Raw genomic sequence first — 17,759 nt, forward strand, 5'->3', positions numbered from 1 at the left:
GGGTGATCCCCAATAAATAAAAATGCGCGAGGGGTACATATGTCCCCCGTCTCCCTACATAGCATACGACCTTTAGGCGTGGATCCAGAAGTAGAAAGAAACGAGAAGAACCCAAAATGCATGATGAACTTTGGGGGCACTTTTTTCCCCTGGAGATCAAACGCTCTTCATTTTTTGAGTGGTGAACTCAATATTTGGGAAAAAGGTTATCCCCTTTTTCAGAAATATCTGGAATCCGCGCCTGTGACCTTCCAGACGTGATACCACGAATAAACGTTCATATTTCATGGAAGACCTATACGAGTCCCTTGAGCAACAAGAACTTGGTGTGGGCTTCCGCGTCGTGTTATAGTCATCTTAAAGGGGATTATCATACACAGCAAAACCTCTGGTGTAGATTTACCACCAGCTCGGAATCAAAATCAACTTATCTGCTTGAACTTCTCCTTTCAAAATGACAGAGGAACGCGGGTCAAAAATGACCGAAAACGTGCGTTGGGAATATGCCCCGGCTAAACATGTCTCAGGATGTTTCTTTGAAACATCGCCCCAATCTATTTGTTTGAAGTTTTGATATGGTACAAAGAACACTGTAAAAACTGTGGTGTTAAAACTGGCACCAATTGGTGTTAATAGAGGACCGCACCCTGAGGTGTTAAAATAACACCCTAGAGATTGAACATAACACCAAAGAGTGTAAATGTAACAACCAAAGGTGTTGTAATAACACCTATAGGTGTAAAACTAACACCACCAATTTAACACCGGTGTAAAATAACTGGTGTGGTCCTCTATGTACACCGGTTAACACCACAGTTTTTGCTGTGAACGTAGGTGTCGTTTCTATATGAGCATTTCAACATGAATTAATTTGACTCCTCCTTTTCGTCTTAGCCGGGGCAGGGGCAGGTCTGCCATTCACTAATTCTCTCATTTTCTCTCAAGTGTATATCTATCCGAACTACCCACTTCACTTTTTGGGAGTGTTTTTCTTTCACTTTATATAATATACATAGTTTGTATTTTATTCTTGTTAGTAGGACTTTGCAATAAAATGACGGGGCCCTAACTAGAATCGTTTGCCCCCCCCCCCATTCGACGCCCCCATAAATCGTTTTTTTTTTCAAATCGTTGTTCCGTGACATTTCCATGACAACTGCTCATTACTCAAAATAGTAAATGTTAAACGAACATCTATTAAAGAATTCTAGAGTTATTGAGTTCCATAGTTTTTACTTTAGTGTGCCTGCGACCATAAGTCTTATATCATTTATTAGTAATAAAACCCCCACATTTTGCATGTTTCATGATGGCTGAAAGTTTTTTCCCTATCACAGACCCGTGTACGAGTGCGACATAATGTATCTGAGGACATATTAATAGACTGATCATAAAATCTTAAATTTCCCGGGAAAATGTGATTTTTCAGAATTTATATTACATATGAATATGGTGCTCGCATGTGATGTGACAAACTTGAAATTAAAACACGTACTGAATTAGTAAGTGCTATCTTTTATATTTCTGTTTTCATCAGAACACTGACGTAATGACATTTCAAACATTTCCGTTAGAAGAGTCGCACTGCATGAACAAAAAATACAAGGAATTACAGGAAAATATACATAGCGCGTGTTATTAATACCTTGGTCACATTTGCTCTACGGCGGCCGTACGGCGAGTCGAAAACAGTCGTTTTATTCATTTTTGTTCAAACCACCTATATGTAGCTGGTACAAAAAAAAAATGTCAAAACGGCTGTTTTCGACTCGCCGTAGAACAAATGTGACCAAGGTATACTTGCTTACATTGACCTCCGTATAGGAGAGAGTATATTATGACCTAAATTCGGTTTGTTGGTATTTCGGATAGGCCTATATTGTGCAGCTGGAGTCTCTTTGGCAAGGAGGGTAATATCGTGATCGGCGACGTGAAATATATTCAGAAATGAAGTTTATAGCGATCATCGTTGTCGCCATCTTGGGAAACCTTTCTTCCAGTGCAGGTGAGGCTATGAGGGGAAAGCGAGGGATCGGTTTCACAAATTATTCGTAGGGTTGTCGTAGGTCCACGGTGATACCTATCTAATGCTTGTAATTTCTTTCAGGGTATTAGATGTTATCGAAGGAGTTAGGCTTAATATGGAGTTCAAGGCCAGGTACTCTCGATAATGAATCTGAACCACTTTTCTAAAATATTCTAACACTGGGAGGGGGATAAGAGGGGGTGAGGCACCTAACCGAAATAAACAATAATGGTTCCACTTGTGGGATATCGTATTTCTTGACTTCTCTGATAAAAATGATACAATGTCACAAAGTATGATAATGTGAACAATTAATGTGGATAATATGAATTTTTATTTCACACCAATTTAAGTGCTAAAATCTTACAGTGTGAAGAAAGTGCCACACTGTGCACAACATTATAATATGAGCCTTCACAGTGTGTTCACATTGTGTACTATTTGAAGATTATATGTCGTACAGCCTACTGTTAAAATGCTTTGATTTAACAGTGTGAATACTGTGTAAAACTGAACACACTGAAAACAATGTGAGACAATGCGTTTCTCCCAGGATGATATGTTTGTTCGGGTAAGAACAACGCAAAGAAATTAATTTCAATAACTACCAATGGTACTTTATATTGGATAATACATTACTAGTACTCAACAAACGCGCATGCCCCCCCCCCGGTTTTATTTTACCAAATCTTTTTACTCAAATGATTTTAGAGGGTACTAGCTGCCGCCGTCCGAGACATTTACGGAATGGGCGTTATGAATATCAAGATGGTGATGACTACGGATCAACGCATCTTCCTTGGAACTACGTCATTCGTGTGGTTTGTGAGCCTGGCTCTTCGCTCGTCGGAGATGAGTTCATTATCTGCCAAAACAATGGAAAGTGGAGTGATTATCCATACTGCCATGGTAATTTAGTTGTTGTTCACAATTTCAGTGCAGGGTTACTAAGTCGTTATTTTCTCCTTCTCCTCCTTCTTGATTTCCTTCTTCTGCTTCTTCTTCTTCTCCTCGTCCTCCTTCTTCGTCCTTCCTCTACTTCTCTTCTTCATCTTCTATTTCTTCTTCATCATATTCTTTTTCTTCTTTTCTTCTTCTTCTCCTCCATCTCCTTCTTCGTCATTCCTCTACTTCTCTTCTTCATCTTCTATTTCTTCTTCATCATCTTCTTCTTTTTTTCTTCTTTTTCTTCTTTTCTTCTTCTTCTCCTTCTTCTCCTCCTCCTTCTTCTTCCTTCCTTCCTCTACTTCTATTCTTCATCTTCTACTTCTTCTTCTTCTTCTTCTCCTCCTTCTTCTTCTTCCTCTACTTCTCTTCTTCATCTTCTACTTCTTCTTCTACTTCTTCTTTCGACATTCTCATCCCGTTTTTCTTTTCTGTTGAATCTGTTCAATATCTCATTTAGAATCAAATAAACAGATAAACGATCTGAGGAGAAATGATAAATGTAAGGAGGCCAACATTAAAGCAAATTATTGCCCTATACGTGCAATGATTTTGTTTGTTAACTTGTTTTCCTCTTCGCAAAAATTCGAACTTGAAGACTAGTAATTTCAGTGGTAGGTTTGCTCATAATTATATGAAATTCAAAATTTTACATTGAACCATGCAACGAATGAAAGTATTTTGTGCCATTCTACATTTAGAACAAAGCTTTGTTAATGGTTCAACATTGTGATACACTCACACGCACGCACGCAACCACACACACACCCTCACACATATTGCAGTTAGATAATGCTGCAATATTATATTTCAGGGGCCGCGGAACGGTTTTCAATGTGGGGGGGGGGGAGGGAAGGGGCTGACCATGCATGTAAAAAAATCACAGTCATATCATATTCACTGGTCATTTTACGTTTTCGTACATGGTTTTGGAAAAATAGGTGGGGGAGGGCTAGTCCCCCTCCCCAGCGCCCCCACGCTTCCGCGGCCCTTGTTTTTCACAATGTTGAACCTTTATGCGGAAGTTAATAGTTTGAAATGGGAAATGATAAGGATCGTGTAGCCTATGTGTCCTACTGTCCTAAAAGCGTAGGACATTAATTCATTCATAATAATAATAATAATAATATGTCCATTTATATAGCGCAGTTACTATTATATTCAACTGCGCTTTGATACTTGGTATCATATTATTAACCCGGCTGTAGCCAAGCCGCCATATTGATAGGCGCTAAAGCGTTCAAGAAATAAATCCTACCGCGTACCCATTCACCTCACCTGGGTCGAGTGCAGCACAATGTGGATACGTTTCTTGCCGAAGGAAATTGCTGGGATTACTGGTATTCGAACCCACGACCCTCTGTTTCAAAGTCCGGAGACTTATCCACTGGGCCACAATGCTCCGCTCATTCATATGCGTTTATTTCGTTCATATATTAAGAATAACATATTAGACTATTTGATGAATATAATTGATCATATGAATTTATTCACCCCCCCCCCCCCTCCATGCACACCAGCACCCATAGTGTGTTCTCCACCACCGAGTCTCATCAACGGATATGTGCGCATGCGCGGAAGGTCTGCACGAAGTATTGCCGTGTATCGTTGCAACCCAGGGTACGAGCTTCATGGAAGACGGACTGTAGTCTGCGACGGGGCTACTGGAAGATGGCGGGGAGATGTCCCGCACTGTTTTGGTATGTATCTTATATTCCAAATCGTCAATACTTGGGAAAGGGTGCATTGTCAATTCATGTTGTAATTCGTGCCCAGATTATTTAATTTATATATAGAGAGAGAGGGGGGGGGGGGGACCACCAATAAAGGTCGGCTTGCCCCCTAATATCTAACATCAGAACATCCTGGGGGCCACCCTTGTTCCGATTCTCATGTAAAATATATATGATTCTATTGCATTCCGCAGGCCCTCCTTCATGCCGTGACCCCGGTGAACTATCCGGGATGCTAGCATTGACTCTTGACGATGACTCTGGAGTCAAACACGGTGATCTCTACACAGAACACACATTGTTCAACTATGCCTGTCAACCAGGATACTACTTAACCGCTGACGTCACAATCACGTGCCAGAATGGCATATGGATTGCAGATGCTGATTTACCAGAATGCAATAGTAAGGTTCTTTTCTCTTCGCCTGCATAAAAACAGAATAAAACGAAATAACTAAGAAAAATCTAAGAGAAAGTGAAATACAAGTTTTTGACTTGAGATTCGGAGGATGTAGACCTAATATATTTTGTCTCTTTAAATTCATCGTATGCTTCTTGTACTTAAATTACATTTTCTTCCCCTCTTTTTATGGTAATTATCTTTTATAGAAATTCCTATATTATCATTTTTCTATAGAAAGTTATCCTACCCAAATGTGTTGACGTTTTGATGGTTTGGCGGCAAAACAAATTGAAATCGATCAACCACTCAATTTATGTGTATACGCACACACACCCTCACCCTGACGCACACACACGAATATGTATTGATGGATTATGTCTCTATACATTAAAAAACCGGTTGATTTGTTGGACAGGGAAAAGTACGAAATGGTAATCTGAATGTGAATGAATAACTTTAATCATCTACTGATGTGTGTGTGTGCGGGTGTGTGTGTGGGTGTGTGTGTAGGGGGAGATTGTATTTGAACTAAAACGAGGGTGTGTGTGTGTGCGCGCAGAAGAGAGAGTGGGTGTTTGTTGTATTACCGAGGGTGGTAGCGTGTGGTTCATGTGGGTGTGTAAACGAGAGAGTGCATTTGCGCGTGGGTGTGCATGTGGGTGAGGGTGAACCTGGGTGAACGGATTACTTGCCGTTGGATTTGCGTGTGTGTGTGTGTGTGAGTTGGTGCGTCCGAGTGTGGTCTTCATAAGGCAGTATTGTGAGGGTGTGTGAGGTTGTGGGTTTGTGTGCTAGACAGAGGGAGGAAAGCCCTTCTGAGTTTTTGTCATGGATTAATTTATCTCATACGCCTATATATTATTAAATTTTTAAATAAAGTGGGCTTTTTGTCTCAGTCTCAGAATAATATTATCTAAAGAAGAAGGGTGACGGTCATGTAGAGCAAAGAGAAACCGTCCAATAAAATTCATTGATTTTAATATTTGAAAATATTATGTTAAAATGTTATGTTTAGAGGCCACAATTTTACTTTTTGGGAGATGGGGTGGTCAAGTACTTTAATTGGTTTACTCTTCCTAACACCACCCTGTTCCATTATATGTTTCCTTGTTTGCAGGGATCACCTGTACTCCACCATCCCTAGCTCCTACAATGAATGGTGCACACAACATTGAAAATAGGACCTACTATGTTGGAGAGGTAAGTTGTTAGGTTCGTATACGACTGTATTGTGGCAGAAAGAAATCAAACTCAAAATAATGAAATGATTGTATTTGAGTCACAAATGGCATGATTGTAAGAAAAGATTAATTCTATAATGCGTTTGAAATAATGTACCCTGAAACAAATATTGACACAATTTATTGCCTTAAAAAGGAGAAGAATATTAATGATGCCAGAATATTCCGCCAGATCCGCGCTTAACCTATTGCACTATGATTCTACAATAAAAGAGGGAGTCAAAACCAGACAAGATGAAGAGGTAAAAGGAATACTGTCACTACTGCCAAATCAAAATTGTTGACTTGTAGACAAAATACCTTGAATATATACTTTAGGAATGTGGTATTTCAAAGTAGAAAGGAAATAACCTTACGGTCAGACATGTACATCTCCCGCGTAGATCTATGTGTTTCCCATCTTAATTAGATATTAAGATATACATTGGCATAAGAAATCATATTCCGGCAGTTGGTATACAAAAAAAAAACAATACATAACATGATAAATAATCACAAAGATTACCTTGTTATCTAAATCATTTATATCAAACAAATATATACACTTTTTACATCAACAGATGGTGCAATATGAATGTAACGAAGGCTACCTTGTTGATGGAATTAGCTGGCAGGTTTGTCAGAGTGATGGTGGCCCTAATGGAGTATGGTCCGATAATGTACCAACCTGCAAAGGTTTGTAATATATTAACCTATGCTTGTAAAGAATTGATATCATTTTGAAATGGTTGTGGTTTTTTTCGTTATTGTTGTAGAGTTGTGTCACATACAATTTTTGCGGGATTGGGGGGGGGGGGGGGGGGGTCGAGATCCCTGACTCCGAAAAATACCAAACATATTGTGAATTAACTGAATGTATTTTTAAAGATCCAATTTTACCACACTTTTTCAATATTTAGCCGTCTGGACATTTTTTTTACATGCGAGAATTTTACCTGAAAAATATATCGGGAGCTCACACATTAGGCTTGCGCGATAGCGGAATTTTGAGATTAATATTATTGGAAATATCATGAATATTAGGCATAAAATCAATTCGAATTGAAATGATTGATCCCAATGCCTGTGATTCATCTTCTGCATCTGTAGAGGCAAGGTGTCCTGATCCAGGCCGCAATCACCTTGACAGAGGAACAATATCTTTCTCACCGAATGATGGACGAGGGGCCACTAATTCTTGGCCAGTAGGGACAGTAATGAGTCTCAGATGCCCTTCACATCTAGAGCTTCTGGGTTCAAGTGAGAGGGTATGTCAATCTGATGGTCACTGGAGCGGCACTTTGACGTCATGCAACAGTGAAGGTAATTTCACTAAGGTCATCTTGATCTCTAAGAGTTTTTTTGTTGTTGTTGAAGGTCTGGGGAAATATTGTTATTATTTGATCAATAATTGCGCCTTAAGTAAAAAAAATTGACAGCTTAAAAATCCAAAATTTAAGAAAGAAAAATGCCATGAACGCATTATCATAATATATGGCTGGAAAGAATATTTTCTCCCAAATGATTTGATACCATATTAATGTGGTATGTCTTCACGCTTGGAAAATCGGTTCATATTCTTTGCAGTCTTGCCCCAAAGTAAGGCATGACTGTAATGAATGAACACCAGATGCCAATGATGTAAAAAATCTACATGAGTTAGTAAATATATTTGCAATGAAAATAACTTGAGAAGTAAAAAGTAACTTGATAGTAAAAGTGTTTATTGAACAATTATAATGTAATTTACTGAAAAAGAGTTTTGAAATGGAGTTTAATGCAACCCTTGTAGGATTATGACAACATTGACACATTCATTGAAGTCATGCAGTACTCTGGCGCAAATCAAAATTTACATCACCGTAAAGAATACCTCCTGACCATCCAAGCGTTAACACATACAACATAACTATGGTATCAAATTATTTGGGGAATTTACACTCACAGTCCATATATAATAAATATAGGTTCATGACATATTTTTTCCTTAAATTAGGTATTTGTGAGGTGTATTTTTTTTACTCACACGGTATACATACAGAAGAGTCATATGATTAGCAAAAACCATGAGAACCTAAACCGAGAAGTCGAGAACCTGGCCTAGCCTGTGAGATCATCATAGGTGTGCTTCAAGACGGGTGTCAGCACTTACTCCATTGTTATCTCTGATAGCTATGGTAGTAACTGCTTTAGACCAGTGTTTCCTAGCCAATCAACACCGAGAATTTCACTGAACTTGTCAGAGCTATAAAAATTTAGTCAGTTTATTCTGAAAACTCTCAGGAAACACTATTTAGAACATTTCATAGACAAAGTTATTATTTGTTTGGTGGCCAAATAAGTTGGCCAAATAAATCGAGATGTATCAGTATTCATGGAATCCAAATTCGAATCGTTTGGGGGATTTTGTTCAAAGATCAGAAAAAAGGATCAGAAGATAGCAGAAGATTACAGAATACAACGGGATTAATATGAATATGGTGACTTTGTTCGTTTAGAAAACTAATTGAGAAAAAAAGTAACACCAGGGTCAGTTCCATAGAAGTTAATAATAAAATATTAATAAAAACTATACCAACGGACATGACGAATGGTTCTCTCCAAGGTAAAGTTTGTTTTAGCAACATTTAAACCCGAGTCGTATTAACAATCGATGGCAAGTAGGTTATGAGGATCAGAAGCGTCGATCGGGGGGGGGGGGAGGGGCAGGGTGGCAATCGTCCCACCAATGAAAATATTGGGGGGGCAAACATGTCGTTTTGCCCCCCTAATAATTCTGCATGTGCAAAAATAAATAAGATTGTAATGTTACACAGAAATCAGCAAGCAAGATTGACATACACAACTATTTAAAATCGTGCTCAAAATGTCTGTTTTTCAGATTAGAATATAAAAAAAGTAGTTCGCGCTTCGCGTACGCATCACGCATCCTGATGAGGATCTAGCAAGGTCATTGGCAGAGTTTTGTGGGATATTAACAGTACTTTTTTAATCATAATAGATTACCACTGTCCAGCCCTTGGAAACCCTGTACATGGATTTAAAGTCCAAACCCCGCAGTACAGAGTAAACACCAACGTTTCTTTTCGATGTTACCGAGGGTATGACATGGTTGGTTCGCAAGAGAGGATGTGCACGTTTTCTGGAGAATGGACCGGAGAGATGCCAAGGTGTATGGGTAAGATGTGATCAGTGCAAACCGTAGGGTTCGGGGATGTCAACCCAGTATAATTGTCTATTAGTTCTCTTTAATACATGGCAAAAAACTGGAGTTACGCATCGGTCGGAGTGTGTATGTTTCGGTGAGGAGACTGTTGTGCCAAATATGATCCAGTCCACATTAGGGTCCTCACCTACATAACCTAGGAATAAACAGTGCTTGACCTCCATAAGAATGTATTTACCAGCCATCATCTTTATTAGATGTGGGGATATCAAATTATGCCCGAGTGACAACATGTTACCCCCTTACTTTGTGTAATGAACCAAAGCACTTGATTTTACGACAATTTAGGTATTGCTTCACTTAAAGTCATGTGACTTATGCATTACTTCATCCGTTTTTCTTCTCAAGGTCGTGATGAGTTTGACGAATTCAGTCGAGTGACAAATGGTCTCGGAAAGACGTTTGACGAAATATCCATCGACGGAGGACTTAATAATAACACTTCTTCGGACCCTGATAGTCGCAGAAAGCGGGACATCGATCTATCCAGCTCATCTGCCCTGGATATCTATTTTGCCTTTGATGCATCGAAAAGTGTTGGTCTTCCGAACTTTGAGAGGGGCAAAAGGTTTGCAAAGCTTCTTGTGAACAAGGTAGGCAAGGACGTATATAGCAATTAGGGGCTTCATAAAGATCCAAACGTTCCACCACCAAGAAAAATAGGAGACAAGAAAGAGGGAAGAGTGATCAAACCATGATATATAATTATTATTTCAAAAGATGTATTATGAAAGGTTCTCACAAATTTAGTTTTTCGTATTGAGAGGTTCAACATTTTTGCTCGCTTGCTCCATGTTCGCCCCCAAGATTGTTGGCTCATTACGTGACCGAATGTAGTGTTGAGATAAAAGTAGATGATAAACGATGAAGTCATAACTCTTTCGCTCGACCAAATTTTCTTCCAAAGTCTATGTTGAGTTCAACTTTTATATACAGCTGGGCGTGAACATATCTCCTGACGGAACCCGAGTCGGAGCCGTGTTCTATTCGTCAACATCTACCAAGGCTTTCAACGTCAACCAATACGGATCGGCAGAAGAGGTGACGTCAGCCATCAATGCCCTCATACACTACAAAAGTGAGTGCGGGAAAGTGTGACTATTTCTTTAGCCAATATTTCTCATTTGTTGTCCATTTCCCAACATTGATAAAGAAATTAATTTGTATGACAGAGATATTGAGTATGTCATTACTCATATCATCATACAGTTTAATCATCATTATTTTTCATCAGTTGGTTCGATCATTTAATCAATTATTTCCCCTTTCTGTTCCAAAAGATGAAGGGACAAACTTACCTGCAGCTCTTGCGGACATCGCGTTCATGTTGGCTGAAACTCTCCATACCACGGCACCCAACACCCGAAAGGTTCTCTTCATCATCACTGATGGTGAGCACATGGATATAAGCAAAAGATACTGGGAAGTTTTCGCTTCGCGATGCAGAATGAATTCAAGAACATGGAAAATGTATTGAAAATACAAGTCAAATGACAATGAACAGCTGGGAGGCCTTTGTCGAAGGCTGACCAGCAGTATATTATAGTCCTAATTTTCGGATATGACGAAAAATTGCAATTATGTCGTTTGTCCAGAGTCCAGGACGAACGAAACTGCACTTTTGATTCACCAATGTTCGACAAAGACTTCTCGGTTTCTCTTTGTCATGAAGGGCATTTAGCAATAAATGTTCTATGTTCTCGGAAGCGTTTCTGCATCGCGGTGTGAAAAACACCCGGATGTTGCCGCAGCCACACGACTCGCACCAACAAATAACGTCCATGATCAAAGGTATCCTGTTATTTCGAGAAACCATCGATCATTGTCGATTGGTACGGAGACGTTTGTTGGTCTGAGTGTGACATCATTTTCGAGGTTTTTTCTAAGAAGATTGTTCTATAGATTTGTGAATGCAGAAGTTTTAAAGAAAATTTCCCCAATAATCATAATGCTGATGGTCCACATAAAACATGTATCAATCCACCTATTCGAATTTGAAAAAAATCGTGCTCTTAAATAAAAAAAAACATTGTGAAAAAGTTGTAAAGTTCCATTCCACCGCTAATATATCTTTTCAATAATTCACCCGTTTCCCCGAAAACTTTTGAAATACGGATTATGATCACTGTCACACCCTTATAAATCTTGTCTATTTTCTATGTTTCTTTTTAAGCGTTTGTTTTTTTCTATTTTCCGACCTTTCGTTCGTACTTTTGGTATGATGTAATACCATTTTGTTCTTTCTGTCTCCCTCTTTTCATGTCTTCCAATTTTCCTTGTTTTCTCTTTTCTTTTGTTCATCAAGGATTTAGTAATGTTGGTGGTGCGCCATCGCAACACGCTCTTACCCTTAAACATGACTTCGACATGAAGATACACTGCATAGGAATTAGTCATAAAACGGATAAGAAAGCACTTGCCGAAATCGCATCTCTGCCTGTCAACGAACACGTCTTTTATCTCTCGGATTATGTTGAGCTCGATGAGGCAATAGATGTCATCACAAATTCCAACAGATGTAAGTAATAGAGTAAATTTTATCGGCATGGAGTGCACCCCGCCCCCCCTAAAAATAAAAGAGCGGTAAACCATTTGAGCATGACGTACTCTTTTTTAAGTCGTTGAAGCAAGTGAAGCGAGCGAGCCGAAATTAGAACCTTTTCAAAAGGATAATCTAATGTATAGACTTCACAATAGTGACATTTATCTGTAACATAATATATTTACCTCTTTTCCTTTCCCTTTAAGTCCGTTCACCCGTTATCATTTTTTTTGGGGGGGCACTGTACTTCGCCCCCCCCCAAAAAAAGATTGATAACATATTTACACGCCAGTGCCTAGTTGGACGGACAGCAGCATGGAAAATCACGTTTATCATTGACTTGTTCATGTTCAGGGGCCCGTTACATAAAAGTTGCCATTATGGTAACCTTGCCATCCAACGGTAACTACCATGGTAACGATGATCAACAGCCAATCAGAATTGAGGATTTCATGCAAGTTACCATTGGATGACCAGCTTATCATAATGGGAAACCTTTATGCAACGGGGCCAAGACCATAAATATTATACATTTACAGCCTATGACGAGTGTGGCAGATCTGGAACTGATGTCGGCGGGGCATCTCGAATTGTGGGCGGGGTCAAAGCTAAGTCGGGGGCCTGGCCTTGGCAGGCTGCTCTCTATAAAACGACAGAAAATGATGTAAGTTTGAAGAGATTAGCAAGCTTATATTTTTTTTATAAAGATCTAATGGTCTAAAGTGATCTACATACGTATGATAAAGACTTACAAGTCGTGACAGTTACCATGGTAACACAGTGCAGCAGCCAATGACAATCAAAGTTTCCGTGGTCATCATAGTAGTTTTACAAAAAAGGGAAAAAAAATATGAGACGGGCCCCTGTGTACGGCTTTCAGCCCCATCAGTACAAAAAACCCTGTACTGTAATAATGAAGGTGTGCTTTTTTTTATCCGCAGCAAATGAAATTGAACTTTATGATTGTGTAAGATGAATTACAATGACATAAAAGAAAATGGATTTCTCCACATTTCATCTTTTTGTTCAAACTATAGCATATATAGTCGTATTTCGCGTGTGCCTGACTAGTATTGGTGTTTGGTTGTCCCTGTCAACAATTTTAGGAATTTGTTGATTTTCAGATACCCACGGTGACGAACAAATAATCTACCGGTGAAAAATACAGAATCCCCCCAAAGGCAATTTAATTAAAAAGAACATTTTATGAGCGAGTTTTACTAGTCTTTTTGGTGATTCTTGTTCAGATTCGACTTGGCAATACTGTATTTGACAATTCGAAACATTTTGAATGATCTTACACCAGATACATTGTGGTGGCTCTTTGATCAGGAAGAATTGGGTTCTGACAGCAGCTCACTGCTTTCGTGGTCTGTTCTCACTTACCAAGGATACTACTGCAGTTTACCTAGGTATGTTGGCATTTTCAAAGGATATTCTTTTGAAAATATCATGCCTACAAAATAAAAGGCGGTATATTGCGAAAGAGAGTCTGGTCGCTAGGGAATTCCGTGCTTTGGTGATAGACATAGGCTGCGGAAACGGGGGGGAGGGGATTTTTTTTTGCTTGTTTTTTTTCCTGTGTCCCCCCTAAATTCAAGTGGACCCCCCTAAAATTTTTGTGGTGCCCCCCCCCCAATATTTTGGTTGACCTTTCTTTTTTTTCCCTGTCAAATTTTTTACCTGTGTCCATCCCAAAATTTCAGGTGGACCCCCTAATTTTTTTGGCTTCCGCCGTCAATAGTGATAGAGACCTTTTATTGACCTGCTTGTGTTCTGGTCCCCGTATAGCATACAGACACTGGCGTTCAGGAGAGCTAGGACTTGGACCGTTGCCCCACAACAACAACAAAAATAAAATCAATAAATGTATGACAAAAGAAGTATCAAGGCAGATTTATTAAAAAAAAATAAAGAAAATTAAATAGTTTAGCTCAGGGGAGCGTTTCATCAACATTTTCATCTGACAACTTCCCTTGATTTTGATTGGTTGAGAAGCATTGTTCTTTGGAAACTGTCGGATAAAACAAGACTTGTTGGATAAACGTCCAACAAGTCCTTTCATGAAATGCTCCCCTGTGTTTCGTTTCATAAAGACATGTTAGGCCTTTTAACAAATAGGCCTACCACTAGCGTACCTATAGGGGGGGCAGAGGGGGTAGTCTGCCGCCCCTGACGAGTCACAACCCATGTAAAAGACATATCCCTGCCCCCCCCCCCCCGACGAGCTTGAATACCTATTTTGCCCCCCCCCCCCCTTGACGAGCTTGAAGACCCTTTTTTAAGCACATTTTCTATGGTAACACTCGGATAAAACCTCTTTTCTCGGATAAAATATATGACAAGGTTTCCTTATGATCCAAAGCCATAATAGCATTGGAAAGTCTTCAAGACTAAATTTGTCAGTGTTGTCTTGGGTTCAATCGGTAGGGCTAACGGATAGATACGGCGACCAAGCGAGAGCCCAGAAGTTTGATGTCGAAAAACTCATCATGCATCCGAATTACACTGTCGAACGACTTGCCCATCATAACGACATCGCTCTGCTCCGGTTGGATCGAGAGGCAGAACTCAACCCATACGTGCGAACCGTCTGTCTTCCTCCGAGTTCTATAACAAATCGATTTAAAGGTACGATGATATTGTTCTTTATGTCTTTTTGTTAGGGATATACTCAATCAAAATCAAGCAAAACAATGAAACTTTCAAAAGACTTGGACAAGGGATAACAAATTATGACATTTCAAAGTTCTGCATAATTTCAGCAAAACATTTAATCAGTGTGTCGTCACGACTACATTGAGCGTATGTTGGTGATATCATATCCCCATTTACTCTTTTATTTTTAAGTCAAATTTTAATGAAATTTCAACGTTGTGCTCATTAAATTTTATTACAATAGGGTGATATTGTTTCCAGTCCTTTAATGTTAAATCGTGTATTGTAATAATGGGCCAAGTTCTTATATCATTCTCTTCAGATATACGCACTTTACAAAAAAATAAGATGTAGGCCTCCAGCTAATTATCACAAATAGGCCTAACTTAAATGCAAGAGGAGTCACTGTTGTGTATTGTGTTGGGAACTAATTTTATTGAAAAAATAAGTTTCACAAATACTCGATTTTTAAGACTCATGGAATTGTTAATAAAGAACAGCCAGGATAAATCACGAATTAAGGGAAAAGGGTAAGAGAATTAGAGCATAATACCAATGAAACGAGAAGTCTTCATTTCGTTTTCTGTATTCCTTTCTTGAACAGCCAACTGGTACTTGGATGTCCAGAGAGTAGCCACTGTCACTGGCTGGGGTCACACTGAAATCCTCGAAAACAACTGGGACCGCATCGTCCCGACGAAGGATCTCCAGGAAGTCAGCCTGCCCTTGATTTCACCAATGGCCTGTCGAACAGCGATGCAGAGCTATGGTGTCCCTGTCAACACTACCACCGAGTTCTGCGCAGGAACTGGCCGAGGGAAGGATTCCTGCAAGGTGGACTCTGGAGGTCCTGTGGTCGTGAGTCGAAACAGTATCTACAGGCAGATCGGCATCGTGAGTTACGGCATTGGATGTGGACTGGACAACACCTTCGGCGCCTACACAAGGCTCCCTAACTTTGTTGACTGGGTGGAAAAGACAATTCAAGAGAATCAGTGATAGTTTTTGTTTTCTTTGAAATGGAAGGTGCAAAGATCCGACCGTGATCTGTTTGTGTTTTGTCTTGATAAGTGTGTCACTTCAACTCTTGGTGTAAAAGCGAATACATTTCTTTATCTACTTATAATTACAGGAACAGATTCCAGACAATGGCAGTTAATCTCGATATGTATATACATGTATATATAAAATTTGATTTTTTAATTGAATTTATATTCACATCTCCATTCAAAACATATGTAAACAAAGCATAATAAATATAATTTTAAGTACATGTACATTAACACATAATAAAAAGATTAGATGATTCCTCATTCACGCATGAGTGGGCAAAACAATTTGAAGAAAGGATCTTGAAAGGTCTCTTGTGGAGGGGTATTAGAATTTCAAAAAGAAAATCACATGCCTAAAAATGTTCCCATCTGCTTTTAAATTTGATACCTCAATCACAGAAATTGGTTAAGAAATAACAAAATTCTCTCTCTATGAAAAAAAAAGTTTGTATCACCATCACTTCATTTAACAAACATGACAAATGTGCCGTAGCAATCGCATGGCCGATCGTCGAAAAACGTTAATTAACTTCGATAGCTAGAATGTACATGTACAAAAGTTCTTCATTTTTTAAATAAATTGAAATTCAAGCATTATTTTAGATTATCAGAACTTTGTATATGAATATCCTTACCCCCACCAAAAAAAAATATGTAAATATATATAAGGCGAGCGCGAATATTTTTGATAATATACTGATTTAAAAATGAATGCCAAGGACACTATTTTTATTTATTTTATTTTATATCATTTTATTTATTTATTTTCTTTTATTTGTTATCTTTTATTTTATTTCATTTATTTTTATTTTATTATTATTATTTATTTCTTTATTTTTTTTTGGGGGGGGGTCTTCATCTACTTTGGTTATTTCTCCTCTTCTTCCCTTTTTCCTCTATTCTAAAGCCCCCGTTTTCACCATAGGAAGGGGCCTCCCGGATTGGTCTATGATGAATGGGTGTGGATCGGTATTAATGGTGGTGGGGGGGCTGGCCGTTTTCTTTCATTTTTTGTTGTTATTTAGAGGGAGGGGGGGGGTCAGTGACATAAAAGGCAACAAGTTTGATGGACTGTACAGTGTATGGGAAAAATTAATTTTATAAAAAGCTGTGAGTGAAACGATTGTTAGATCTTTTGGATACTAAAAATCTGATTTTGCTATAGATTTTAATAAAACATTTTATAAAATGATATCATATTCCACCCTAAATTATTTCCTTTTCTTTTTTTCTCCATTTTTCTTGGCCATGAAATTGTTTGAGATCCATGGTCCCATGAGCCCCTCCTCTTTATGCCAAATGGGGTAGGGTAGTCTTTATAAGACTGAAGTGTTAAGTAGACTACATGACAGCTTTATTTTTACAATAAGACAATTTAAGTGATATTTTATTGGCTTTGATCCATTCAGAAACATGTACCAGTTCGTGATTAATAGTGGCAAGCAAATGGCGTGGATCCTTATGGGAGAAAAAAATAATAGAATCGTCAGCAAATAGAATAGAATTAAGCCCAGGAACGCCCCAAGGAGTATGTTGAAACTTGTCGATTCCGCTGGCAATCTTATCAACTATCGTTAATAATGCATGTGTAATATTATGACTTTAACGAAAACCAAATTGCAGGGGATAAAATAAATCATGCAAATTAAAAGAATTCGTCGTACGAGAAAATATAATTTTTTCAAGTACTTTAGACAAACGGGTCAGCAGTGATATGGGTCGATAATTAACTAACGCAGTACCGTCACCTTTTATAAAAAAAAAAACAGGTATAACTCCAGCTAGTTTCAGCGATGAAGGAACAATTCCAGTAGACATACATGAATTATAGATATATGCCAAGGGTTTAACAATGGTATTACAATTCCTTTTTAACAAAATATAATTGATGCCATCATGCCCCTAGCTTTGCTGATTTTTTAAGCCATGATGAATTATATCCGCAAATTCTGTT

The 17,759-nt window shown here is 38.6% G+C and overlaps 1 protein-coding gene across 1 annotated transcript; it reads left to right on the forward strand.

Moving 5' to 3' along the window:
- Positions 1–1,811: 1,811 nt before the first annotated feature.
- Positions 1,812–16,074, forward strand: LOC121429261 (complement factor B-like). The gene is made up of 16 exons (XM_041626241.1): positions 1,812–2,005; positions 2,738–2,935; positions 4,492–4,671; positions 4,899–5,108; positions 6,225–6,307; positions 6,909–7,023; positions 7,438–7,650; positions 9,329–9,505; positions 9,902–10,146; positions 10,490–10,631; positions 10,834–10,944; positions 11,859–12,071; positions 12,635–12,759; positions 13,402–13,507; positions 14,526–14,726; positions 15,358–16,074. The coding sequence occupies exons 1-16, from the start codon at positions 1,948–1,950 to the stop codon at positions 15,750–15,752; spliced, it is 2,772 nt and encodes a 923-aa protein (XP_041482175.1). The 5' UTR covers positions 1,812–1,947; the 3' UTR covers positions 15,753–16,074.
- Positions 16,075–17,759: the final 1,685 nt, after the last annotated feature.

This window comes from Lytechinus variegatus, chromosome 15, assembly GCF_018143015.1.
Source record: "Lytechinus variegatus isolate NC3 chromosome 15, Lvar_3.0, whole genome shotgun sequence".
In the NCBI taxonomy this organism is placed as follows: Eukaryota; Metazoa; Echinodermata; class Echinoidea; order Temnopleuroida; family Toxopneustidae; genus Lytechinus; species Lytechinus variegatus.